The sequence below is a fragment of the Oreochromis niloticus genome, linkage group LG5 (genome assembly GCF_001858045.2).
Source record: "Oreochromis niloticus isolate F11D_XX linkage group LG5, O_niloticus_UMD_NMBU, whole genome shotgun sequence".
Classification (NCBI taxonomy): domain Eukaryota; kingdom Metazoa; phylum Chordata; class Actinopteri; order Cichliformes; family Cichlidae; genus Oreochromis; species Oreochromis niloticus.
Genome location: NC_031970.2, coordinates 13,811,967 through 13,838,866, shown reverse-complemented (window position 1 = coordinate 13,838,866; position 26,900 = coordinate 13,811,967). Strand labels below are relative to the sequence as shown.

Genomic DNA, 26,900 nt, shown 5'->3' with positions numbered 1-26,900 from the left:
CGTTGCTCTTTGCAGGCGAGTGCCACACGTGACTGACTTGATAGTCGGAACACCTCAGAATACAGACCAAGGAAAGTGGGAGGACTGCGAGGACGACCTCCTGGAGCACAGCATCAGCACCCGGAGGAAAGCATCATTTCTGGGATTGCTTCTTTGTAATTTTGCTCATTTTAATGAACGCTTTAGCCTTTTTGTCAGCTGTTTGTTATTTTAACAGGCAAAACAGCAACAAACTTTTGTAATCTTTCATTTCCAGCCTGCAATCCAGCTGAGATCCATTGCCCCCTCCAGCGGTTTTGTGTTAGGAATTGTGCGCGGTGTTTTGAATGCCTCGAACAGCTGCAGCAGTGTTCGCGGTGCTGATCGCCTGCCTCTGGTGCTCACCCGCTCTGTGTGCTGTAGGAAGAACCCGCCAGCAGCTCAATTACCGACCAATTATCGGTAAGATTTGGTCACATGAACGGTAGTATTTAGTATGTACTGATCCCCGTAGAAGTCGGCTATACACGTGGATAGTTGAAGGCTCTTATGTAATTCTCGTCTGGAACGTTCGAGAAAAGGTGTGTTACACGGATTGGGGGGTGAGTGAGGAATGTCTTCCCTGTGGATTGGTTTACGCGCTGTTATATTGAGATATTATTATGTTTTCGATCATAGACTTTTGGTTGTCTTCTCAAGATGTCTGCTTTGTGTTTATTGCCATGGTACAATATTTGGGGAAAAATCAGTGCAAGTCACATTTTCATTATATGTTGTTCATTCTTAAGTTTAATGGTGTTGATGCTATCAATAACCATAAGAAAATTGATTATATTTAACCAATTGCTTTTAACCCCACTTGGGACGTATTTTTGACCTGTCCTTTAATTGAGGCTATGTTTCGGATCAACAAGTTTTAATGTTGCACTTTGCCAGAGAACCTAATTTTGTTGTAATGCACCCAACCTGTTTCATTGCTAAATTCAATTCAACTCAGATTTCAATTTGAGGAAGTAGCTGGTTAGACACAAGATTTTAAGTCTAACAATAACTTCAGCTTTGGCTACATTTGAAAGAATAAAATCATATCACGATTCACAGATAAATTTGAGCGATGTTCAGATAAAGAAGATAAACAACAACTGGCGTTCACAGGGGCATTTGAATATCTGTGCCCTTAGAAACAAAAAGAAATGAATTTGAGGTCTCAATGAACTGTCGACTGCTGCTTCCACTGCTTTCACTTCCACCCCTTAGCTTCTCTCTTTTCTTCTTTTAATTTATAGTTTAATAGTATTGTTGTGCTTACTCATTAGATTATCTCACTTCATTAGTAATTGAAGTGATTGTTTTTGATAAAGGCCTTATTAATCTAATTTTACAATACTCGGTGTGTTCTTTTAAAAAGGATAGCCCAAAATAAAACATCATATTATACAAAATTTGTTACTTTGTTCACTTTCAACTATGTACACAGAAAAGAAATTAGGATAAGTGACTCCTTGGTGGGTTGTATTATTTTAATTTTTTAGGCATTTTTAGTATGACAGTCCTGTCTAAATCCATCCTTTTAGTGAACTTTTTAACTTTAACCATGGTTAAACAACATTTTCACTTTTGTTTCTGCTTAACTGTTTGTGTTCTGCTTCCTCATTATATCTGTTATATCATGTGTCTTATGTTCTTGCTAGGTGTGTTGGCACAGGAAAACCTTCCATGGGACCAGTTTGCTCGTGGATCTTCTTACATAGCTGCCTCCTATGTCAAATACCTAGAGGCTGCTGGGGCCAGGGTTGTACCTATTCGGTAAGAAAGTTAGATGAGTTCAAGGAAATTATCCTTAATAATACTTGTTTGCACCAAGACCAACCTGTGGTCATCAGGTCCCTCCATGACCTCTCTGTGTTTGCTGTGTATTTCTTATATGCATTTACTCTGTCTCTTTCAGCACCCCTTGAAGCACTCTTACAATTCACATATGATTTGCATACAAAACGAAAATTCATTACTTGACCACACAACTTCTTGTTTTACACAGTAGTCATTTAATTGTATATGTTTTCTAATAAGTGCTTTTTTTTTGACTAATTGTCTGTACAAAACAAATGTTTTGGGTATTTAAGAAATTGGCTCTGACTCAATTCATTGCAATAATCTCAGTACTGTTTGAGCCACATGCCACTTAATGCACATTATATGTTTAGTAATTCATCATACTTCTTTTCTTTTTACTGATTTACTGATAATGATATTCCACCTTGTTTGGATTATAACACATCATGAAAGTTCATGATTTAGCTGTTAATCAAAATTTAAATGGTGGTATCTTTGGAATGCAAATGACATTATGCCAAACAACAAGATTCCTTTAAATGGCCTGGTAGAAGTAATACAAAATAGTAATTCTTGTGTCTATGGTATTAAGTGGCACGTGTGCTAGCAAGCAATGCTATATATATATATATATATATATATATATATATATATATATATATATATATATATATATATGTATAATTTTTTTTTTTTTTTAACTAAATATTGGCAGTTAGGCTTTCATTTCTTTCTCTTTGTAGCATTTAAGGTTTTAGGCACATTGTTATAATAAAACAATAGTATCAGTATGCTCCATCCTGACGTCATCTAATTGTAGCTGCTTTCAGTTGTTGCTTGTTTGTGGCTCTCTCTGCCTTGAGTTTGTCTGCAGTAACTTAAAGGTATGCTCTGTTGGGCTGACAGGTGACTGGCCAGGTCAGTGAAGAGTATCCCAGTTTTTTTGCTTCATGATACATCTGGGTTGCTTTCGCAGTATCTTGCATATCTGTTTAAAGAATTGTATTGCAGAACATGGCCAAACTTTTTTAGATGTTTTCTCACCTGGCCTTTTTGTTCTTCAGTATAACCAGTGGTTTGCACCATGTTTTAAACACTCTGTACTTACATTTATGAAAGCATCTCTTGGTTGTAGACTATACACCAATCAGACATAACATTATGACCACTAACATAAGTAAATAACACTGATTATCTCTTCATTATGGCACCTGCTAGGGCAGTGATTCCCGAAGTGGGGGGCGTGGTATGGATTAAAAAAAAAAAAGAAAAAAGAATGCTTGGACCCTGCTAGCGTAATGCACAGGTGAAGCACCGCCAAATATGCTTCCAAACCAACAACAAGCCAAAGACTAGAAAATATGATGAAGCATATCTTGCCTTTGGCTTCACCTGCACAACGGTGGTGCCAAGGTAGGTATCCCCAACAGAATTTGTTTCACGGACAAACAGTATCCCACATTCTTGATTTTTAGTTCACAAACACATCTTATAATGACTAACTACTCCTGAAATATTGGAGATGTTAGCTCTTTATACAGTAAAGTTACAGTGGGATACAAATAATATCAAGCTGATCCTGCAACAAATTGTTCCCCATGTACAAATCACGGACAAACAGTATCCCACAGTTGTTTATGTTTTTAAACCCATTTTGCACAGAGAGGCATGTTGAATATTCTTACACAGTTAAAAAAAACAAAAAACAAATACATGTAAAATAATTACACCATAAAGATGGTTTTGTTTTCTGTTATTTAAGGGTGCGTCCACACGTACATGGGTATTTTTGAAGACAGAGATTTTCCATTTTAGTAAAAAAAAAATAAAAAAATCCCGTCCACACGTGCAGTTTCGAAAAAATATTTCCGTCCACATGTAAACGCAAAAAACGAAGTCAAATGCTGTCAAGAACATGCCAAATCCTAACCATGAAGAAATGTTGGCCAATCGGAAGTCTAGAAGCCTGGGAGAAAAAGCGTAAACAGGGTTTTGTACTTCTGAAAAGTTTTTGTGTTTTTTCTGGAAAGGCAGCTAATTTTGTGTTACTTTTCAAGTGCCTTTATCATTTCAAATGTCAATAACTAAAGACAGTATTTTGGATTTTGTCTCACTGGCTCTCTTGGCCAGAGTTTATTCAATAAAGAAATAAACTGAAAACTTTACATTAGTCTGATTCGTAATCATAACTCTCAGCGCTCTGAGATATGGCTTGTGTAGACTCACAACTTAGGAATAGAAAAAATGCATACATCATACATAAATTTATTTAAAAAAATTTTTATTCAAAACCGACGATGACATCGGGATTTGGGTTGTGAGAGCGTCTGTGTTGAATGTAGAAGCCATGTCCGAAGTTCACTCTGACAGCTCTGTCTTTCTGAATGGAGGGACAGTAACTGCGTGCGTATATGCGAGCATGTAAAAACTACAGATAGTAACAGCAACAGTATTTTTGTCTTTATCTGCCATTGTAGAAATTCATCTCACGTAAACAATAATGTGGCGCGCAGCGTGACATCAAAAAAGGCGCACACCTTTGACGTTGCGTGACTAAATCTCCGTTTTCCTCGTCCACAGATAAATGCAAAAACGGACTTTTTGAAAACTGCACCCTGGCAGGAGTTTTTAAGAATCTCAGTTTTCAGTGATCCAAAATGCCGTTTACGTGTCGATGAAAGGCCCAAAAGCATATAAAACAAGCTGGCAGAGGCAGTGTGATGCTTTGGGGGTGATATCCTTGGGTCCATGTGGATGCTACTTGGGCACATACCAACTACCTAAGCATTGCTAACATTGCATTGTTTAAGTTATTTACTGTACAGCACTTTGGTCCTGTGCTGGGTATTTTAAAGTGCTTTATAAATAAATTTGGATTGTTACAGACCATGTAGACCCTTTGATGGAAACTGTATTCCCTGGTAGCTAGTAACTTTTTCACCAAGATAATGCGCACTGTCACGAAACAAAAATGGTTCAGGAATGGTTTGAGGAGCACAACAATGACTTTGAGATACTGACCAGGTCTTCAAATTCCCCGCATCTAAATTCAATAAAGCAGCTGTGGGACAAACTAGACAAATCCAATCCAGGGAGCCCCAACCTCCAACTTACAGGACTTAACAGGACTTGTTACTAACATCTTGGTGCCAGATATCATAACACACCTTCAGGAGTTGAGTCCATGCTTTGTTGAGTCTAGGCTCTTTTGACAGCAAAAGGGGGGGGGCCTTAACACAATTACACAGGTGGTCTTAACTTTATGCCTGATCAGGATATATAAATATAGCTATAATTCCTAAGCAATTAATGCCTTACTTTTTGTTAACATCTTAAATAAAAGCCAAAAATCTGTGCTGTGTTTTTATCTTGAGTATTTAATTTAATCTATCATCATGGTATGTACAGGCAAAATTCTAGAAAACAAAATATGTAATTCTTCTAATGTTTATGGAGTGAATTGGGATTGGAGATTCTTCTGTAAGGTTTCTTTATTTTTCAGGTTTGCTTTTTATTTGTATTTATTTGTTTTGTTTTTTTTATCTATAATTTTAAACCTGACTAAATGAATTGTCTGATAAGAGTAGTGTTCCTCAAATGTGATTAATAACTAATTTGATTTTCCTTCATAGGCAAGGAGTTTACTTCTTACATTTGCTTGTTTTTTTGTTTTGTTTTTTTTAACAGAATCAATCGCACAGAAGAAGAGTACGCCAAGATATTTAACTCAATAAATGGGTAAGTTGACTGTTGTCTTTCATACTGAATGCATTTTGTTGTAGTTCGAATAAGGTGTTATCGTAGGTCTTAAACAGATATTATCTTTATTTACACTTAATTTGTACTGCAAGCTTTCTTTATGTTATATTGCAGCAACATAGGTTATTGGATTGGCTCATAAGCTTCAGAGGGTGGTCAAGGCTTAGGTTGTAGACTGGTTGATTACCTTGTAACCAAGGTTCTCTGAGTGGAGAGAATATCTTTCTGACTCCAGGCCATTTAGAAAGATATTCCACTCAAGGTTAACCAAAGAAGCTACAGGCACATAGTGCTTTAATAGCTACAGTGTCAATTCATGTTATTAGACCACCACCTGTGCTGTGCCTTAACAAGTAGCCACATCAGCTGCGCTGTGGGGATCATTCCCTTGTTACACACATCATATGTAGGGTGGAGAGTCTAAGCATGATAGAGAACAGGTTGTTGGCAAACCTGACAGTCACTGAACCTCATGTTAGTTTTCATGATAATGACTCATTTCCTATTGGCATGTGATTTGGTGAATGAAAGGTATATTCTAATGAAATAGACAGAAATATGAAGCTTAGCTGTATGTTCAAAAGGCATGATATAACTGCACACAATTTAAGTGTTAAAAAATTTTCCTCACTGCTGCACATCAGTTGCATCCATCCAGTTTTGTTAGAAGTTATTCAGACCTTTGTTCTAGTATCTATGATGTCTGGCTTTAACATTTCTATATGCTCACTGGTATTTGGTTGTAATTTTACACATGAGATATTAAGAGTTACATTTGAAGGCATTGTACTTATTGCTTTTACACAAATTTGAAAAGGTAGTCACAATTCCATTGAAGGACCTCCTAGCTTATTTGTCTAAATTGTGGCTCCTCAGGTTGTTGTTGCCAGGTGGAGATGTAGATCTTCAGACGTCACAGTTCAGTCGAGCTGCCAAGATCTTTTACAACTTGGCTCTGAAGGTATGGGTTTTGATTTGTTTAACTGTTTATCGGGACTGACTACCCTGATATTTTTTTTATATGCCTAAATCTTTAGAGCTATCTAAAGATTTAGGCTTAAAAATAATGGCCATTGCCTTCATTTATTGGTACCTTGTCTTTATTCACACCTTGGTCCTGCAGGCCAATGATGCTGGAGACTACTTTCCTATTTGGGGAACCTGCCAGGGCTTCCAGCAGCTCACTGTCCTGACTGCCAACAAAAACCTCCTCACGCTTACTGATACCAAGGCTGTGGCTCTACCTCTGACACTCACATCAGGTTTTTCTGTTACTTTCTGTTATTCCATTTGGTTGTTTTGTCAGATTAGATACAAGTTGGCTTACATTCTTTCAGAGTCATTCAAATTAGCACATTTTTATATATTTATTCCATGAAAATATACTCCATGTCATTCTCTGTGACACAAATCTGTATCCATCCGCTAGTGGCCCCATCTAGCCGATTATTCCGGAATTTTCCCAAAGATTTGCTGCGGTCTTTGGCTAATGAAAACATCACTGCAAACTTCCACAGTTGGAGTCTCTCCATGCAGGTATTTTCTGCTTCTCTCTTTTTTTTTTTTTTCTTCCCGTCATAGGTGAAGTTTTTTTGTTTTATTGTTTTTTTTTCTGAAACTTTTAAAATGTTTATTATATACTAATCTGTTAATGGAAGTAGAACAGGTTGCAAGGGATCTGTTTTTTTTTTTTTGTTGTTGTTTTTTTTTTTTTTAATACAGTCTCATAAGTACCATCGTACTTAAACCAAGAAACACCTGAAACACCTTTGAAAACTGTTCAAACTGTCCAAAAGCATACCATCTTACATGAATTAACCGGGGAAATTGGATATTACTACAAGTTTCTGGTCAAGTACTTATGGGTGGAAAATAAACATAAGCATAAACTATGTTGAGTTTTCTACTTTAGCATACTAACATGACAGTGCACCTCAGCAACAAAGGAGCTGAAATTTAAGCTTTTTTCCATGAATGTGTGGCGATAAGAAATCATCATCTTCCGCATAGTACATATAATTTATATAAATGGAGACTGAACATGTGCTCTAATTGCTCTTCTTTTGACCAAATAAATTATTGACTTGTATCTCAAATTTTGGTGATGTTAGAAATAAATTGCAAACACGCACATGAAACATCTGCAGAAGGTCCAGAATGAGGCTCCACATTTGTCTTTCAACAAGTCTAAAAGTGGACCGATATTGTTGCTCCCGTCAGCCACCACATGGACAAGTTCTTGTTTACAGATGATTTATTCAGCGTTCAGTGACAGGATCACTCAGCATCGTCATCATCGTGAGAACTAACCAAACAAAAGTGATAGGTTTGTAGCTTGAACCTATTCGCTGGAACGTTGAAGGCAATGTGATTACACAGCAAGCAAGACTCGAGTAGGCAACATTCTTAATGTTTCACGTGCACGGGAGAGAACTGGACAGGCGCCGTTCCTTCGCTTGACCCCAGTTGCTCTCGTCCGCTCCCCCGTAACACTGCTCTTTTATTGTGGTTACATGAATATGCATAGGTTCATTAACATATGACATAGGTATGCATGTGAACAAAGAATACCTTGTGTGTGTGTGTGTGTGTGTGTGTGTGTGTATGTGTGTATCTGTGTGTGGGGGTCAAACTGTGACCCCAGGAAGACTCCCCAGAGCCGTCCATCTAAACAAAAGGCACTTAGCCTAAAACAGATATACGTATGTTTGCTATACCATATATCAGCAAGAGAAGATACGACCTCTCCTAGGAGGTGTGTGATCTATGCCAGAACACTCTGAAGAGGAGTGAACGCACTCCCCTCTTCATGCTACACAGAGTTGTTACAGACCTCCTGGGATGAGACATTCTTTCAATCTACAAATGATTATATACTTCTAAGCATATATGAGTAAATATTTCTAAGCATAAATGACAATCACAATACAAATCTAACATTTCCCCCCTTTTGGCAATTATGCTAGAAAAGTACCCAGTTATGATCACCTCATGTCTGACAGTGTCAATGCAAACATTTTTATACTCAGCATATGTAAACGTATACAGTCTGACAAATATATTAGCAGTTATCCAAGTTCTCATTGATCTCATACAATGGTAAACTGCATCCTACAAGCAAACAAATGAATTGTTAATGGTCATAAGAGAAATTAACATTTTCAAAAACACTCCAGCTTGGTGGTGCTCCTCAGCAAGACATGTAAATCACACGTCTCTCTGCAGAGTGGTTTAAGTTCTGCAGGGCGTCATAAATGTCTCTTCCAGTTGTTTCCATCACTGTTCATAGGACCAGAGTCCAAATGTATGTAGAATAGACATTCAAACATACATTGAGTTTGTTGTTTGTCAACATGGGTCTCAGCTATCGTGAAAGCTGCAGACCTCTTCAGTACTCTAGTTTTATGGCCTCTGCCAACCCCCATCACCTCACTTCAGGCCTCTGTCCTGTGGGGGATATTTATGACTCCTCCATTGTCCATCCTCTGCAGGAAAACCCTCTGTGGAACGGGTACTGGATCCAGTTATCTTACTGCTGTTATGATCCCAGCAGTCTTCAGTGTGCCATCATATGCACAGTATAGTGACACAGCATTAGGTGATGTTCATAGGAAACTGCTATCATCACCACCATAGCTTCTGGTTCCTGTGCTTTTCACAGAATCATGATGCCATCCTTGAACTCCCCCTGCTCTGTCGGTGGAGCTTGGCACGCTCCCCTCATCCTTCAAGTGCCCATCTGTCGTCCACAATCTCCTCTGTTGGCCTCTGGAAAGCCCCCTTGGCACAGCTCTCATTCCAACGCAGCTTCGTGGTCCTTGCTGTGGCTGTGGAATCTGATCTCCCAATGGGCCCCAAACAGCTCGACCTTTGACCTCAACCACTGCCTGGACGCGGTTATGCCTGGAATGGGTTGCTTCTCACTGGGCCTCAGAAGATTTCTCAGGAGATTCCTTTCAGCAATACTCTGACTGCTGCACCTGTATTTCCTTGCTAGGAGGAAAAAACTCCTCCTTGGAATGCATGTCAATCATCATCAAACCACATTCTTTAGTTCAGTGAGCTTCATTTATGGACCATCAAAGCCTCATCTGAACATGGATGCACCACTTTGCATAGGTTTAATACCCGTTGACTAACTGTTAATCACACAAAAATCATAGAAACATTGTTTAGAAAACATAGAAAACATAGTTTCATGTAACTCTGTAATTCTGGACCCCTCCTCTTGACGCATGGACACTCCCATGAGTCAACTCATCAAAACCAGATTCCTGTCTAAAAGAAAAAGGTTAGCTAGATCATGTCCCAGGCAACATCAGGGCATCTCCCCCTCTGGAGCAGCACCACCCCGGACCTATAACCCTGCAATAAAAGATGTTAGTGTGTTTTGCATAATAAGTTTGCTTCACATCTGGCTCCGCCTGGGGCCATCATACACACCATCATGGCCGGGAAAACAAGATCTGGTAGTGAAATCAAACTCCACACCTATAAACAATTGTATCATTAGAGTAATAAAGCACTCAGCATCAGCAGGACAAGTATCATGTGCAGGTTTTCTCAAATCAGTAAACTACAATTATTACCATAATTTGCCTCAGACATGGATCATCCCATGTACTCAGTTAACATTAATGTAATCGGTGACTTCCCTTAAGCAAAGTCACTCCATGTATTTAACACTAGGAGCTCAGTAGTGGCCAGCTAATGAGCCCCATATCAAACTATTCCACAAACACTGCATCTCTTAGTTGCTTTCTCATGTTACTTGTCCGTCTCTGCTGAATCCTCTACATGCACTCTTACGGTGCGCACACACCGAACGCGATAGAGGCGGCCAGAGCGTCAGGTGTACATGTAAAGTCAATGGAAAGAGCGCGATGACACGCGATTGCGCATCCGGCGAACATGCGGAAGCAGATTTGCGTCGCGAAAACGCCAAAACCCGTGAAACGCGCGTCAGTGTACCGCATGGGGCGCGTTTGACTCGCGAAGAAAACCACGCGTGTCAGATTGTGTGTTGCATTTTGTGCACACGCCCGTACCGCGCCAACCGCTGGAGTTGGAAAATATGAATTCCGGCGTCAAATCGCGCCCCGACAACCAATCAGAAGGCCGGTGACGTGGCTGTAACCAGGTCACAGGGGCAGATCAAACCAAAGCCCTTCATTCTTCATTCAGTATGGAGGAAAAACTCATCACTGCCGTGGCTAATCACCCAGAGCTGTATGATGCCAGCTGCTACTTCTACCGAGACAGGAATAAAAAGGACCGAGCTTGGAGGCACAGAAGTGAGGAGATCGGGCAACCTGGTAAGTTCATTCATTCTCCTTTTTAATTTTCAGACTGACCCGATAAAGCCGTGCAAAAGCTAGCAAGCCCGCCTACTGTCCCGCTATTTTCCCACTGATGTACAAATACCTTTCCGCTAACAAGATAATGTGTTTATTCAGAGGACATCTGCAGCACAACACATCTGGCACAACTTCCTCCCACATTTCCGGTCCACGCGCGTGGAAAGATGCAATTTTGAGGCGCGATGGGTTTTTCTTGGACACGCGTTGAGGTGCGAATGTACACACGTCAAATTAGGGGCGTTTAGGGCGTTTTCGCTCGCCTCTATCGCGTTCGGTGTGAACGCAGCCTTAGAAAAACAAACATCAGCAACACACATGGACAATCCTGGTGATCAGGCACAAGTTGACAGGTTCCAGAGGTGCTATAAAAAGACCATAAAGTTAGCCATCCATAGCTGTGGAAAGAAGTGACACTAGTTTCAACACAGGGAATGTTTCACATGTTATTCACATCGTCAAAGTAACCTTCACATTTTCCCAACAACACAGTGTAACAGCATCACCAACTCATAACCTGTAAACACAGTTTTCTTCACACATGAATCCAGAAATCCTGTAGTAGGAAAACATCAACCAGCCATCCTGGTATAAATCACATGATCAAATCACATGAAGAACTGTAATGCTGTAGAAATGTTAGCGCTGCGCAGGTGTATACACACTTTCTCACAGTCACCTCCGTGAGCAACACAAGGTAGTGAATAACACCCCTGATAGATTCACAGACACAGAAAGTGGCATTTAAAAGGTTAAATCATCACGCAACCTCGAATGTTGCTGCCATCTTTCCGCTCCTGTAAAAAGAAACACACATAGATCCATCTGCACCTTTGTCAGGTGGGGGTTAACTTCGCACAGTGATGTCAGTCAGTCTGTCAGCTTCTGTCCGCTTTTACCAGTCAGTCAGTTTTATTTTCTCTCACTCATTCATTCATCCATTCATTCATTCTTTCTTTGCTGACAGTGGAAATTATTGTCGCATTTTCATTTCCACTTCTCAGCAAAATGACGTCATTTCAAAAAGAAAAAGAATTTTTGATCGGATTATCTCGCTTAATCCTTTTTTTGGCAGGGACCTATTTTCTAATTGTCCCAAATAAGTGACTTTCTCCTGAGCCCATTTTAATGTGGAGAAACTCACTTGCAACAATTTTCTCGACGACATGTCGTATAGCGCTTCCGTTCTAATCGTGCAGATCTGCTCAAACAGAGATCATCAAACAAAACTTTCAGTGCACTGTGAAAGTATCAAAATAAAAAGGCCTCGTTAAGTCATGACACATGCTCCTCATCTCAGGAGGGTAAATCATACCATTAGCATGATTTATCATACCATCATACTAATTGGCAGGCTCAACTTCACAACAAAAGAAAAATCATCAGCTAGATTAACTCCAAACCAACCATCAGCCGCACAACACACAACATAACCCTCATGTCTCATTAGCTATGAATTTTAATCCCCAGGACTGTACTTTTTACTCATTTAGGCCACAGATCCATCTTATTCATCTTTTCTCTTTCCCTGTCATCATAAAACATGTGACATGTTGTCATGCATTTCGCAAAAGACGTTTGTTCTCATGTATTCAGAGTTGTGTATCTGGGTGCAGGATTCACTCGCACATCACAGCAGGAAACTCAGTGTTTTAGAGTCTCCATTCCAACACATCCCATTCACTCGTACTAGAATTCAGTCACCTTTCATTAATCTAAGAACCATCAACTAGTTTGCCTATCAGCTATTAACCCACTAAGTTGACAGGACAACAGAAATGCATGTTCAAAATATTATCACAAAAATGGAATTTCCCTCATACAGTAAATTACTTGTGCTGCATCAATCAGGCAGAAAGCATCTCCCAATTTACTATATTAACAACTAAATTTATTGTGTGATCACTGGTTGGTCAAACCAGAATCTTTTCTTTTCCCACAAAAGTTAAACTGTTGTCCTGCAACCTAGAGAGTTAACTGTCAGCATTGGATAAATTCAGCATTTGATAACAAGTGTCTGTTAAATTTACACTATTTTAACACTGATGAGAGATAACAAGCTGATTTTCATTGCATGTGTGTTCATTATTAGGCAGGTTTAATCGATGTCTGTGGAGCTGCATCTCCAGCAGGGCATGTTCTTAAAGCTGCCTTTCCTACACACTTCTCTGCTATTAATTGGTCATCATTTTTTTTCTAACTAATGTGCTATGAGTCCACTGGTCTTTGCATCACTTCTCATCACACTAAGTGACTTGGACAAGATGATAAACAGACTCACATGCTTAAGATGGTGTCTAATCTTCATGAGCTCTCTTGTTTGTGTTAGTAGGGTCAATGCATGTCAGACTCCTTCACAATTTTCCACTTAAGCAGTCAGTTTTCTTTTCCCCAGGTTTGCTAACCCAAATTTTGATTTCCCACATTAAACAACAGCATTCCTCTGTGTCCTTACTTACTCTCACTCTGTTGTCCTCTCCCACTTCAACAGTCCAACAGCCGGCAGTTCTTCTTCAGCTTTGTCCTGTGTTCCACTGTCTCTTCTTGCCATTTTCTCCAAAGGCGGCAAATGTCAAACTCCAACAGTCTCCTCAGTTCTCCTCAAACGTTCTTTTCACAAGCACAGTGAATTTGCAGCTTGCTGGAAACACAGTGTCATTCATCCAATCAGTCAGGATGATGGTTTGCTCTTCTTCTCCACTGCTGTTTGTCCACACTGCTGCTGCTTGCTGGGTCTGTTTGCTCAGGACTTGCTGCTGTCTCTTTATCTGCCATGTTATTGCTCTTGGGGCTGCATTCCTTGTCTTCAGGGAGGAGTGAGAGCTCACTTGTGAGGATGAGGGACACATGGAGCTGTAAATAAATTAGCCAGAAATTGCAGAAATTGGCCTGAATGTTTCCAATGATGTTAAACTATAACTTTCTTCCGACTGCTGCATATGGAAAACTGATCCGGGTCTGCTCTTCACCTGCAAGTGACACACTGAGACATTTTGATCATTCTTATCACTGCTTAAAACAACACACAGAGCTCTCCTTTCTTAAAAGCAGAAAATGAGATTGTAGTTGTTCTTGGCTAATAAACACAAAACCTTTTTCCTATTATTTTCCATCTACAATGTAGATTTTGTCTCTGTTTTACTCGTTTTTTACTCTACACTTTTTTTCCTTTACACTAGCTGGTGACCTGCAGAATCACCGCTCTCACAATTTCTGACAATTACATTTACACAACGCACACACACACTGCGACGTCAGGCACATTCACACTCACTTTTTTTCCATCTGCATAAATAAAACATATGGCTGATGATATGTGCCATGGTGATCCATAAGTATGATCACAAGTTTATTTATTTTTCAACCCAACAAAACAAATAAACAAAAACATGATGCTGATGCTATGAACACTCTACACACATGAATCAAGATCCAGGAAAACTGCTGCGCATCTGAAAGAAGAAGCTGAACTCACAGATACGCTACATACTCGAGTTATCATAGTTCTCTTCCCCTTTCTTTGATGAGTTCTCAGCCAGCTCCTGATCTGATAATGTGTAGCTTGCTCATCAGCTCAGAAGAGACAGCAACGCAACCTCACACAGTGGTTGCGTGCTTTGCCCACAGTGGCAAAGACTTACACTTTCATATCCAACTCAGCTTCTCCATCATGTAGTTTTCAGCTGTTTCACACAGGGTTCAGCATAATAGTTGTTTTCATAGGTGTGCTCTATATCTCAACAATGGCTCATAATAGGATGACAGTTTTCAAACAGGTCAAGTGCCTCTATGCACTTCATTAGTTAAAATATTTGCCTATTTTACTTCATCTCATATGTCATTGTACTGAATTTGAGCAACCTTAAGCTTAATGCAGATTACTGTTAACAACTGGTTAAAGTAATGGTCTGGAGCACAGGCTGTTGTTGATCAGGGCAATCTAAAGAATCATCTAAACATTTTGTGTCAGCACGGGGTGGGGGAAAGCCATTCACCAGAGCATAGCTTAACTGCTGCTGATGTGGGCTGGCCTTCTCCACACGCTCTTCGAGGCTGCCGTTTTCCTGAAAACTTTTAACATTTGAGATTCTCCCGTGACTAGTTTACGCTCATGACAGTTATGAGAATATAAATACCTCGCACTGTTGGGAGTAAATTCTTGCAAAAATGTGTTGTCTCCCTGTGAGGCAGTCTTACTTGCTCGGGAACCCATGATAACAACAACCGTGTCACAGACCATGCCTGCTCCGCAGCATTCACACAACAACAACACAAAATAGGCCTATTGTCCAGCACAGTCTGGACTCCGCGGAACTTCTCAACGCCTCACAAAGTGGCGGAGAACTCAACGCCTCACAAAGTGGCGGAGGACTCACTACAGTACCTCACAAAGTGGTCTGTACCTATCGCTAGCGAACTTCTCAATGCCTCACAAAGTGGCGGAGAACAACACAACCACACGGTTATAGAGTCGGGCTCTTTGAACTTACTCGGCGTTGCTTAGCGTGTAATATCAGCCTCGGATCCCGCCGATCGTCATTCGTCGAGGAGAGAAAACGGACAGCTCATCCACCGGCCCGATGACAAATTCTCACGTCTCGCTGACGTTAGGGTTCTCTCCTCTGTGAATGCCGACTCCAGGGATCCGGCGTCGAAGGACCAATTAATGATAGGTTTGTAGCTTGAACCTATTCGCTGGAACGTTGAAGGCAATGTGATTACACAGCAAGCAAGACTCGAGTAGGCAACATTCTTAATGTTTCACGTGCACGGGAGAGAACTGGACAGGCGCCGTTCCTTCGCTTGACCCCAGTTGCTCTCGTCCGCTCCCCCGTAACACTGCTCTTTTATTGTGGTTACATGAATATGCATAGGTTCATTAACATATAACATAGGTATGCATGTGAACAAAGAATACCTTGTGTGTGTGTGTGTGTGTGTGTGTGTGTATGTGTGTATCTGTGTGTGGGGGTCAAACTGTGACCCCAGGAAGACTCCCCAGAGCCGTCCATCTAAACAAAAGGCACTTAGCCTAAAACAGATATACGTATGTTTGCTATACCATATATCAGCAAGAGAAGATACGACCTCTCCTAGGAGGTGTGTGATCTATGCCAGAACACTCTGAAGAGGAGTGAACGCACTCCCCTCTTCATGCTACACAGAGTTGTTACAGACCTCCTGGGATGAGACATTCTTTCAATCTACAAATGATTATATACTTCTAAGCATATATGAGTAAATATTTCTAAGCATAAATGACAATCACAATACAAATCTAACAAAAAGCAATTACATTCAGCAACATCACCGTTTCTTAAACATAAAAGATAATACTACTTCGATTTTAACACATATTTAGTGCTATTAAATAACTTAACTCTATTATTGTAAACATGTTGCATGATGGTTATCACAGTAAACCCAAACAAAACAAAGGTGTAGAAACAAAAGCCTGTTTATGGCAGTTTCATCGAAACTCAAATTAACAAAGACACCCTGAACACACCTCATTGCCTTCTGTAGCCAAACTTACCTCCTCTCAAAGGTAAGTAAACAAACTGGGTCTAACTTAACCCCATAACTTACATGAGTTCCTTAAACCTTAAGTCCAGCTTGAAGGCAGTACGTGCTACAGCTGCAGAACCTGCTCTTGTGTCACCACAACTCAGTCCATGCTGCGCATTACTTCCGCTACTCTGAATTTCAAAACAAAATCCCACGATTAAAGGAAAATTACAAATATATCTAATAAACACAAGGAAGAACATTAAAATACTTCACTGTCAGTTAAAGATATAAATGTAGACTTTAGTAAGACCACACTGGTGGAAATTCACATGTTACATCAGCACAAGGGTCAGGAAGAAAATTGACTTAGAGATTTATAAGAAAGATAAGTAAGAAAGAAGTGAGCCAATTTAAAATTAAAAAAAAAAAATACTATACAAGAGGAATTTGTACTACGGACAAATGGTTGCTGTATACAGTAAAATACACTAGAAGACAAATCAGTTTTTTTTACATGTTCAAACAGTAGATTGCGAATAATAAAATATAAAAAAAATATTTTATTTTATTATGAAATGCATCTAATTAAATATATAATTGGTGTTTTTGAACCACTTAGGGTGGCTGTACCTCAGGTGGTAGAGCAGGTCACCTACTACTAACCTCCACGTATGCTCCAGTTTGCATGCCAAATATCCTTGGGCAAGATACTAACTCCAAGTTGCTCTCTGATGCATTCACTTAAGTGTGAATGCATGTGAATGTTAGATAGAAAGCACTTGCATAGAAAGAGTATTTTAAAAAAATGCTTGTGTGAATGGGTGAATGAGGCAAGTTGCGTACAGCGCTTTGAGTGCTCAGAGTAGAAAAGCACTATATAAGAACCAGTCCATTTATCATTTACCATTCCATTTACAGAATTACAGTCGAAATGCCAAACTCAGGAGGTTTTACAAGATCCTGTCCACTAACAGTGATGGAAAGAAAGAATTCATCTCTACCATGGAAGGTAACATTTATTAACTACCCTGTAGTTTCCATGCCATGCATTACATAATGGATTCTATTCTGCTGTTTTAAACACACATACACACACAAAAAATTATCTGAGGTCAGCATGAAATTTGGCATAACTATCCACCAGATGGCAGCACCACTGTACAACTAGAAACCTTGGATCAGTCCAACAGGAAAAACTCTGATGACAGTCACTCATATTGTTCTTGTTTTTAATATAATTGATCACTCCATAATTCAGTGGTTTCCAAAGTGGGGGGCGTAGAGCTGCGGGGTGGGGAGGGGTGGGCAAGACATTCTTGTAAAACAAAGGGGGGCCTAGCTAGCAAAAAAAAGTTTGGGAACCACTGCCGTAATTTGTTTTTAGGGAAGCAACATTGGAATTAAATTTGCTGTGACATATTTTTGTATTGATGAACCTATTTTTTAAAAGTTTGTGCTGATGACAATGATTTGAAATAACAATATTAATAATGTCTCTTGTTTTCAGCCAACCATTACCCATTTTATGCTGTGCAATGGCATCCAGAGAAAAGTCCTTTTGAGTGGGTCGATAAGCCAGGAATGGTTCATTCTGTCTCTGCTGTAAGGGCCAGCTTCTACACTGCCAGCTTCTTTGTTTCTGAAGGTAACACAAAGTCTGTCCAACCCAAGTCAAGTCTATAGATATTACGACAATCACGTATTTTGTTTTTAATCATTTGGCCTCTACACATCACTATAGTAGAATTTAAATGAAATAATCAGGATTTGATTCAATTCAATTTTATTTAAAGTATACAGCACAAAATTACAACAAGAGTTTCCTCAAGGAACTTGCTGTAATATTGTAAGGTAAAGACAATAATGGAGAGAAACCCAACAATCAGACAACTCCCCTATGAGCAAGCACTTTGGCAACAGCGGGAAGGAAAAACTCCCCTTTTAGCAGAAAGAAACCACTGGCAGAAATAGGCTCAGTCATCTGCCACAACAATGGGGGTGAGGGGAGGGAGACAAGACAAAAAAACATGCTTTGGAAGAAAGCCAGAGAATAATAATAACTAATAAATAAATGCAGAGTGGTGTATAAACACGTGGTGAATGAAAAGGGGGTGAGAGAAGGAGAAATGCTCAGTGCATCATGGGAAGCCTAGGTCTTATTGCAGCACAACTAAGGGTAGCTTCAGGGTCACCTCATCCAGCGCTAACTATAAGCTTTGTCAAAAAAGAAAGTTTTAACCCTAATCTTAAAAGTAAAAATTCAAGCTGGGAGCTGGTTGAGACAGAAGAGGGGCCTGAAAGCTGAAGGCTGTACCTCCCATTCTGCTTTTAAATATCCTAGGAACCATAAGTAAACCTGCAGACTGAGAGGGACATGCTTTACTGGGGGGATATTGTAGTATAAGGTCTTTACGATAAGAAGGGGCATGATTATACAAGACCTTGTATGTGAGAAGAAGGATTTTAAATGCAATTCTTGGTTTAACAGGGAGCCAGTGAAGAGAAGCCAATATAAGAGAAATATGTTCTCTTTCTAGTCCCTGTCAGTACTCTCGCTGCAGCATTTTGATTAACTGAAGGCTTTTCAGGGAGTTTTCAGGACATCCTGATAATAAAGAATTACAGTAGTATTGCGCAAATGGAAGAAAGCAGTCCTACATATTTTATAATGTTTGCATTGAAGGACGTATCCTGTTTAAAAATGACTCCAAAATTCCTCACAGTGTTACTGGAGGCCAAGGTAATCCCAAGATAACACTGAAGCACAGACATTTGGCTTTAATTTGAGAGCATCCCCAAACATGTTTACGATTTACGGCCACTTTTCTGCACTGCTCAAAAAAATTAAAGAAACTTTGAAAACATGTCAGATCTCAATAGGGGAAAAAAATATGTTTGATATCTATACTGATATGGATTGGGTAGTGTATTAGGAATTAAAGGATCTCACATTGTTTGATGGAAATTAAAATTATCAACTTATAAACTGCTGAATTCAAACACAGAAAATCAAAGTGAAAAATTATGCGGCATGCTAGTCCGAAATTTCATTGCAGCAACTCAAAATGGTAGTCGGTAGTTTGATGCTGATTTTAAAAAGTGTTCCTTTAAAAAAAAATTTTTGAGCAGTATATTTTGTTTTATACCTCTCAAAATTAGAACTTTTAATCATTTGTTTTTCTAGATTCCTTCACTGAAATTGGATTTGATCATATTGTATGTATAAAAATATATTTTTAAGAAAGTACATTCAACAAACACCGTTATTGCCTAGAAACAGAAGTAGTTCTGATGCAGAGCAAAACACTGAAATTTTAAACTCGGTGATTAAATTTGAGGTGTTTGTTGTGGTAAGACATTTTGGAATTGGTGAATTAATGCAGCAAATGGTTAATTTATGTTTAAGTCATTGCTGATGCATAACAGTCATTCAGCACTTTTTTTTTAAAGAGAGTAACTTTGTTGCTGTATTATTAAACTCCTCCACTACTTTGTGTTGTCTTTTCTTTCCTCCTTTTTCTCCTCCAGCTATGAAAAACTACCATCATTACCCCAGTCCTGATGAGGAGGACAAAGCTCTCATTTACAACTTTTCTCCCGTTTACAGAGGCTTTGATGCTGTCTTTGTGCAGAATTATTACTTTGATTGATGACCAGTGCTGAAGATGACCCATACCTGGTCACAGCCTAGTCCAAGTTTGTCAAATCTTGGTTCATTTTCTGGTTTAAACTTGATAGAGTTTCAACGTACAGTGGCCTAAGAAATCAAGTCCCAGATAAAACGCAGATTAAAATGTAGTGATAAATGTTAGCAGAAAATATGTCAGAATGCAAATAAAGTCCCAAATAATTAATTTAATATGGAAAATTGCTAAGAGAAAACAGAAAAACAGAAAAATAAAAAGGAAAGGCTCAATAAGTGTATTTTTTTTTTTCTTCTCCTGCAGTATTTTCAAGACATGTTGTTAGCACTGGTTTTAATCCAAATAAACCTTGCAGTTTTTTGGCGGAGGGATGAGTTACTAGTCGGATCATTTTTACTCCAGAATGTGTTTAAACCACCCATAGGATCCTTAACGTATACCGTTAACCTTTTTTTTTTGTTTGATTTTCATTTATTTACTACTTTTACCTTATTTTTTGACAGCATTGCTTGGGGGTTAGGGTATATTAAAATTACTTCTGCAGTTTAAGAGACCATTTTTGGTATATAGGTAATTGTCTTATCTGAATCATTTGCATAAACCAAGTCTGGGACCATAAATTCCTAACGTCCAATGTATTTTTCTTTCTTTCCAATGTATTTCTTTGAGCTTAAAGCACTTAAAAACGAGTAGATACCTTAACAGAGCAAGTGATGCAAATTTCTTTACTCAAGAGATTTTGGACCAACTTTAAGTATATATTTTATAACCAAAGACTAAAGAGATGAAATGGGCATGATCAATAAACACTGACTCACCAATTTGTCATGTTGATGTTTATTATTAGCACAGTATTATTGACAGTTATGAACAAACTGTTGTTACAATAATACTTTTGAATTTTTTTTTGTAGAAATGAGAACATTTATTACCTGTACTCGCTTATATTTTAGCGGCTTTAATTTACAGCAACCCAATGTGTAGTTCATATTTTTATTCATGTCATCCACCATTAAATATGTCATCAAAATTATATTTTAACTACCATCTCATTTTGAAGTACAGTGGTCCCTCGTTTATCGCGGGAGTTATGTTATAAAAATAACCCGCAATAGGTGAAATCCGCGAAGTAGCTAACTTTATTTTTTACAATTATTATAGATGTTTTAAGGCTGTGAAACCCCTGACTACACACTTTATACACTTTTCTCAGACAGGCATGAACATTTTCACACTTTTCTCAAAGTTCAAACCTTCGTAGAAAAATGAGTCCAGTATTATAGAATGAAACCAAAGGCACCCGCGGTTGACTTTGACGGTACCAAACGTTTCGTCAACAGTGTTGTGTTTGTTGGGGAGAAAACTTACAAACATACTGTACAGCACTTCAGAGTCACACTGCTAGCGATCGAAGATTTGTGTACATTTGACAAGCTGAACGCATTCTGTACTGTACAGGAAACACGGGACCAGATTGATTGACAATGGTCTACAGCCAGGATGCAGTACACAATGTGCTGTAAAAAAAACAAGAAGCATGCACCGCGAAAGGTGAACCACGTTATAGCAAGGGACCACTGTATTCAGTTTTTTTTTAAGAGCATCTTTATTCTTAAAAAAAACAAAAAAACATGGTATCAGTATCTGTTGTAAGTTCACCTCTACTTGGTTGTATTCTTTTGGACACAGGTGTGCATCCAAGTGTTTTATTTTTTACTAAGAAATGGTATATTTTGTAAAACATATTGACTGAGAATGATGCTTCTCTGATTATTTGCAGGTTGTTTTTGTCAGGTTTAATATTTCTATTGACATTAACTGGGGTTAAATTGTGCTAGTAGGAATATACAATCAAAGTATAATCAAACAGATGGTACATTAATTTTGGATTTTAAAATTGATGAACTCTTAAAAGTTATAGTATGATTTCGTAACTTTCCCATCAAATTTCCTAAAACTAGTATATGAAATTAAAAAGGCTCATTCTTGTCCAAATGTTGTTTACTATTTAGCTAGTCATCTCAGTTCCTTTTGATACATGTATTGAATGTATGATTGGCGGAGGTTGCTGTCTTGTTTGTATGTTGTACCATGTGTCAGATGATTAGACAATAAAGGGAGTTAAATAAACTTCAGTCTATCCAAGAGTCATTGTTTCTCACCCCTTTCTTTCATGAGAAAACAATGTTTAAAAACCAGTACTGTAATGTGATTTTTTTTTTTTTTTTTTTTTTTTCCCCAGTGTTAAAAAAACAAATTCTACCACCCATATGCACTCACAGAACACTGTATCAGGTAGGTGGGTCAACAAAGAAGCCTGTCGCTGGAAACCTTCCTCAGAAATTTTGATTCATGTCGAGCAGTTGCTCTAGATTTGTTGTCTGGATATTCATGATGCCAGTCTTCCATCCCACTGTCAGAAAAGGGGTATACCATTGTCATAAAGGGAAGGATGTGGCCAACAACAATGCTCACGTAGGTTGTGACATTTAAACAATTCTCAAATAGTACTAAGGAGCTCAAGTCTTGTAAGAAAATATTCCCCACATTCAGACCACCATAACAGCAAAATGTACACAATACAAGGCAGAATGAATCTATGCTAATATGTTGTGCACACCAAAATTGGACCTTACGTTTCAAATTTCACAGTTCAAACCCAGACTTATTAGACCAGGTAATGATTTCTAATCTTACTCCAGCTTTGGATGAACCAGTTCAAATTGTTTCTGTTCTTTGCTGACAGGAGTGGAACCTGATGTAGTCTGCTGCTCCTGTAGCCCATCCACTTCAATGTACTTTTTCGTGTTTGTGGGGCAGTATTTCCTCACTGGATCAAGATATTTACATTGTGTTGTTGCAGAGAATCCACCTGGCCGCTGTCACACTCAATGAACACATTTCCTAAATATGATGTTTGCTGAAGAGATTATGTCTTTATTTTAATTGAAAACCCTTCATAAATCCTGTTGGCAACAGCCAGTATAAACAAAAATATTAGACATGTTTAAAAAAAAAAGAAAGAAAAAAAGCATAAAACCATGGGCAATCACTTTTTGGCAGACAATCTTTTTTTTGGACTCATAACTGAGCTGTGTAAAGGAATGAGATTTAAAAAGAGGAGGCTACCTTAATACCTTAATAATTTCAATTAAAACACTTTATGTGGTGCTTAATTTAAAGGCAATACAAGGCTGTTCATTCTCAATCTAAAAACAAATTCCTAGCATTTCTGTTTATATAATTCTATTCAGTGTTTTGAATTTGTTGATGGACCATTGCAGTGTTTATGGTGCGTATCTGTCTCTGGTGCATTGCAGACAACATCATTTATTGGATATTGGATGTGTGTATATACCTCTTACTGTAGAAATGAGTAATACATCTTATTGTTTTTATAATGTAATATAACCAAGTAATATAATGTTCAAGAAAAGGTGCAATGGGTTCAAGGTGGGGACAGAATTACATCAGGGATCTGCTCTGATACATTTTTTTTTTCTGTCTTATGTATAGTTGTCTCTTATGTATATTTCCCTCATGTAAAAACCCTTCACAATTTCATTGTTAAAACATTGCACAGTTTTGCACATTATTAATGTTGCCTGATGAAGTCATAGTATTGGTTTGAGGCATACTGCGTTCCTAAATGCATGGCGCAACATAAAATAGCAATCTTGACAGGACAAGATTCAGCTGTACATCTCCACCTAAAGGATAAAGGTCATTCTTTCAGTGATGCCAACCTTCCCATTCTGGACTGAAGAGACTGATCGTTTGAAAAAGGAGTAAACGAGACCATCTATGCCCACTGTGAACAACCAACTTTGAACAGAGGGCATGGCCTACAACAACAACTGTCTGTCACATGCAATGCAGACCCCTTCCCAGCTGCCTCAACCTCCTCTCACATCTTGTATCAGGTGACCTCAATAATTTGTCAATCGCTAGCCAGTGAGCATCCGTGATTCATTCCCCCTTTTGACTCTAATGTTCCTCTTGTCCTCCTGTACCAACCTACTGTTTTCTATCTATTTGTCTTCCTTGGTTTTCTCTCTGGCTGTGTGAGTGGATTAACTATGCTTGCCTGTTTCACATGTGGGTTTGCTGCAGGAGGCCCCGCCCTCCTGACTTACACACTTGGAAGCTGTTAGCAGTTGACTCATCTATGTGCAATTGGCATTTCCTGTCTGTTGTTTAACACTGAAGGAATATCTCATATAATGCCAGACGACTGAACTGTGATAGTGTGGTTAGCCTCTTCTTGCTCTGTGGTTTTGCCTTGTTCTTTGGATCAGTATTAGAACTTGTACCCACCTTTTTCCCCTCTGTGCAGATGCTTCTAGTCTAGTGAAGAAAAATCTCTGGAAAAAAGATCTGTAGATTTCTCATCCTGCCCCTCATTCCCAAACACTCCACACCCGTTTAATCAACATGTTTTCCTTCATTTCCTACAGTAAACCTGTTGAACTTTTAATGTGTGCCCAGCATTTGAGTCCAGCCTTGAGTCTTTGCCTTGGCATAATGGGAAACATAGTTTTAAAAAATTACAGTCATGTTATTTTCAATAAAACTTAAAATTAGTGACAGTAGATTATTGTTTTTTGAAGTACAACTAAGGAGGATTTCAATATATGCAGCAGTGGACTTCAAGAAATCTCTAAGCAAGGGCAAGCCTAAATTAAATATAGATTAAATGTCATTGGTGAATGGTGATTGTCCTAGTGCAAATTTCCTAAGATTGCAGCCAAAAATGCTACTTTAAACTCTGTCATGAAAGAAACAAACAAATAAAATATTGATATAGGTTGTGGATGTGTGCATAAAGTTTAGGTTCTTTAAATACAATATGTTTCTAATTAATTAAAGTTGAATTTTGTTTTCAGATGTACATGCTTTTTTTTTAAATATTTGCCATCTTCATTTATTCTCTGGTGTTATCAGTGTTGTTTCTGTTTGGCATCCTGTGTGACTAAGTCTCCACTAGATGGCATTACAAGACCATTAAATACAGGCTTCTTTTCATGCATGAACAGTGGAGAAGCAACAATCTATGAGTGCAGAGTTGATATTCAGTATGTTGAATATTCTGGTAAAAATTAGACCTACATTAAACTTTAGAATGTTTTAGGACAAGAGTAATACTGAAGGACAGATCAAAAACAACAGGTCACCAAACTTGGGTGAAAGGTTCAGAAAGTGTAAACTGGAATATAATCTAATACACTAGAAAAACAACTAAATAGACATTGTGATACAATTTTTGGCATTTTTGTCCTACAATCTAACAGACAACAAACCAAAAGATGTTTCTATTATTAAATGTAGCTTAACTACATGAACAGATATGAACATGGACACCACATGAAAGACAGGTGTAATAATCTCTATATCATGTCACAAGGTAATGATCATGATCTCCATGACTGCAGAGCAACTCTCTTCTATATTCTGTTGGGTTGCCTGAAATTGTCCTTTGTTAACTGCTGTTTTATATATTATACATACAGTAACCTTGGCCATTGATCCTTTGATACAGTCTGTGCATTTGTGAGTGTCTGCACATCTAGAGATCTGTCTGGGCATAAAAACTGCCTACTGTCTAGGCCAAGTCTATATACTTACATATCTGAATAGTAAGCAATCACTCTCAGAAATATACACACACACGCACACATACACACAGATTGTTTGTTAGATTTTCATGGGATCATTTTCTTTAATCTTATGCACTGAAACTTTCAAGGCCTTCTGAGAAATAAGCAGATATTTTTTTCTAAGATGTCTTGTGCAGAGAGTGGAGTTAGTGGAAAGTAGGATGGATTAGAGAGGCAAGGAAACAAAGAGGAGCAAAATAGAATTCAAAGAGAGGGTTAGCAAGGGGAAGGGAAAAGAGGTGCAGGAAAGGAAAGTTGGAAGAGGTAATAAAAGAAGAATTAGGCACCCAGCTAACTGGTCGATGTCAGATACACATGAGGGGTTTTTTTTTTGGCTGTATTTGTGTATTACTATTGCCTTCAAATGTATACTGTACTCTTGTGTGTTAAATATTTAAATCATTTAAATCATTTTGATGAATATTCCACATTTCTAAACGCACTTAAGGCAAAAGATGGATTGGATCATTTGCACTGAATGTTTCATTCATTATGGTTTTGGACTCAGAAATGATCTTTGAGAATTAATTATTCTGTTAACTAAATAACAAGACATTACATCAGCATAGAGCATAAAACCTAAAGGTTGTCTCACCAAAAGTTTTCTCCTCTGGAAAGTCATGTGCCAGGTTGTGTGCGTAAAGTAAATAATAGCACCCCAGTGGTTCCATATTTCATTTTACTATAATGATTGGGTGGGGCAATCTGAAGGAAAGTTACATGCACCATCACACATACTTTATTATTATTAACATCCAGTGTTGGGTAAGTTGCTTTAAATTTGTAACTTAGTTACATTACTAGTTACTTCTCTAAAAAAGTAACTCAGTTACTTCAAGTTACTCGTTACTTTCAAAGTAACTAGTTACTAGGGAAAGTAACTTTGGTTTTACTCAGAATTCTCTTGTTAATGTGTTGCTTCCGTAACTGGATACCCAGCCAGACTGCCAGTCTTCTAGCTTGCTTACTTGCCACAAGTGCACTGTGCCACCTACCAATAGAAAGGAAAAAATAATGTGCACATTTCCACGAGAGAAATCCCACGCCTGGACCGTCGTTGACCGCCGCCATGATTCTAGCCTGCTTTTTACATCCAACACAAAAACTGCAGTCGTGGTGCTTTTGATTGTACTCAGAACTTGGAAATTCTGCCTTCTGAA

General features: G+C 38.5%; 1 protein-coding gene across 3 annotated transcripts; it reads left to right on the top strand.

Moving 5' to 3' along the window:
* zgc:171566 lies at nucleotides 1-20,906 on the top strand. Of its 3 annotated transcripts, none has more exons than XM_005469715.4 (10): nucleotides 5-155; nucleotides 257-441; nucleotides 1,671-1,785; nucleotides 5,500-5,550; nucleotides 6,448-6,532; nucleotides 6,695-6,833; nucleotides 7,001-7,107; nucleotides 17,358-17,448; nucleotides 17,947-18,084; nucleotides 19,968-20,906. In XM_005469715.4, exons 2-10 carry the CDS (start codon nucleotides 327-329, stop codon nucleotides 20,087-20,089), a joined length of 963 nt encoding a protein of 320 aa, XP_005469772.1. In that variant the 5' UTR covers nucleotides 5-155; nucleotides 257-326; the 3' UTR covers nucleotides 20,090-20,906. The 3 variants fall into 3 exon arrangements, with proteins under 3 accessions (XP_025763354.1, XP_005469772.1, XP_025763352.1); XM_025907567.1 differs by having other exon boundaries at nucleotides 21-126; XM_025907569.1 differs by lacking the exons at nucleotides 17,358-17,448; nucleotides 17,947-18,084; nucleotides 19,968-20,906 and adding an exon at nucleotides 9,233-9,678 and having other exon boundaries at nucleotides 1-155.
* The last annotated feature ends 5,994 nt before the right edge of the window (nucleotides 20,907-26,900 follow it).

Excerpts from the sequence above, each read along its gene's own strand:
- zgc:171566 (XM_005469715.4), top strand. The coding sequence starts at position 327 with ATGCCTCGAACAGCTGCAGCAGTGTTCGCGGTGCTGATCGCCTGCCTC. Across the intron at positions 5,551-6,447 it reads ATATTTAACTCAATAAATGG|GTTGTTGTTGCCAGGTGGAG; the intron begins GTAAGTTGACTG and ends GTGGCTCCTCAG. Across the intron at positions 6,533-6,694 it reads TTTACAACTTGGCTCTGAAG|GCCAATGATGCTGGAGACTA; the intron begins GTATGGGTTTTG and ends TTGGTCCTGCAG.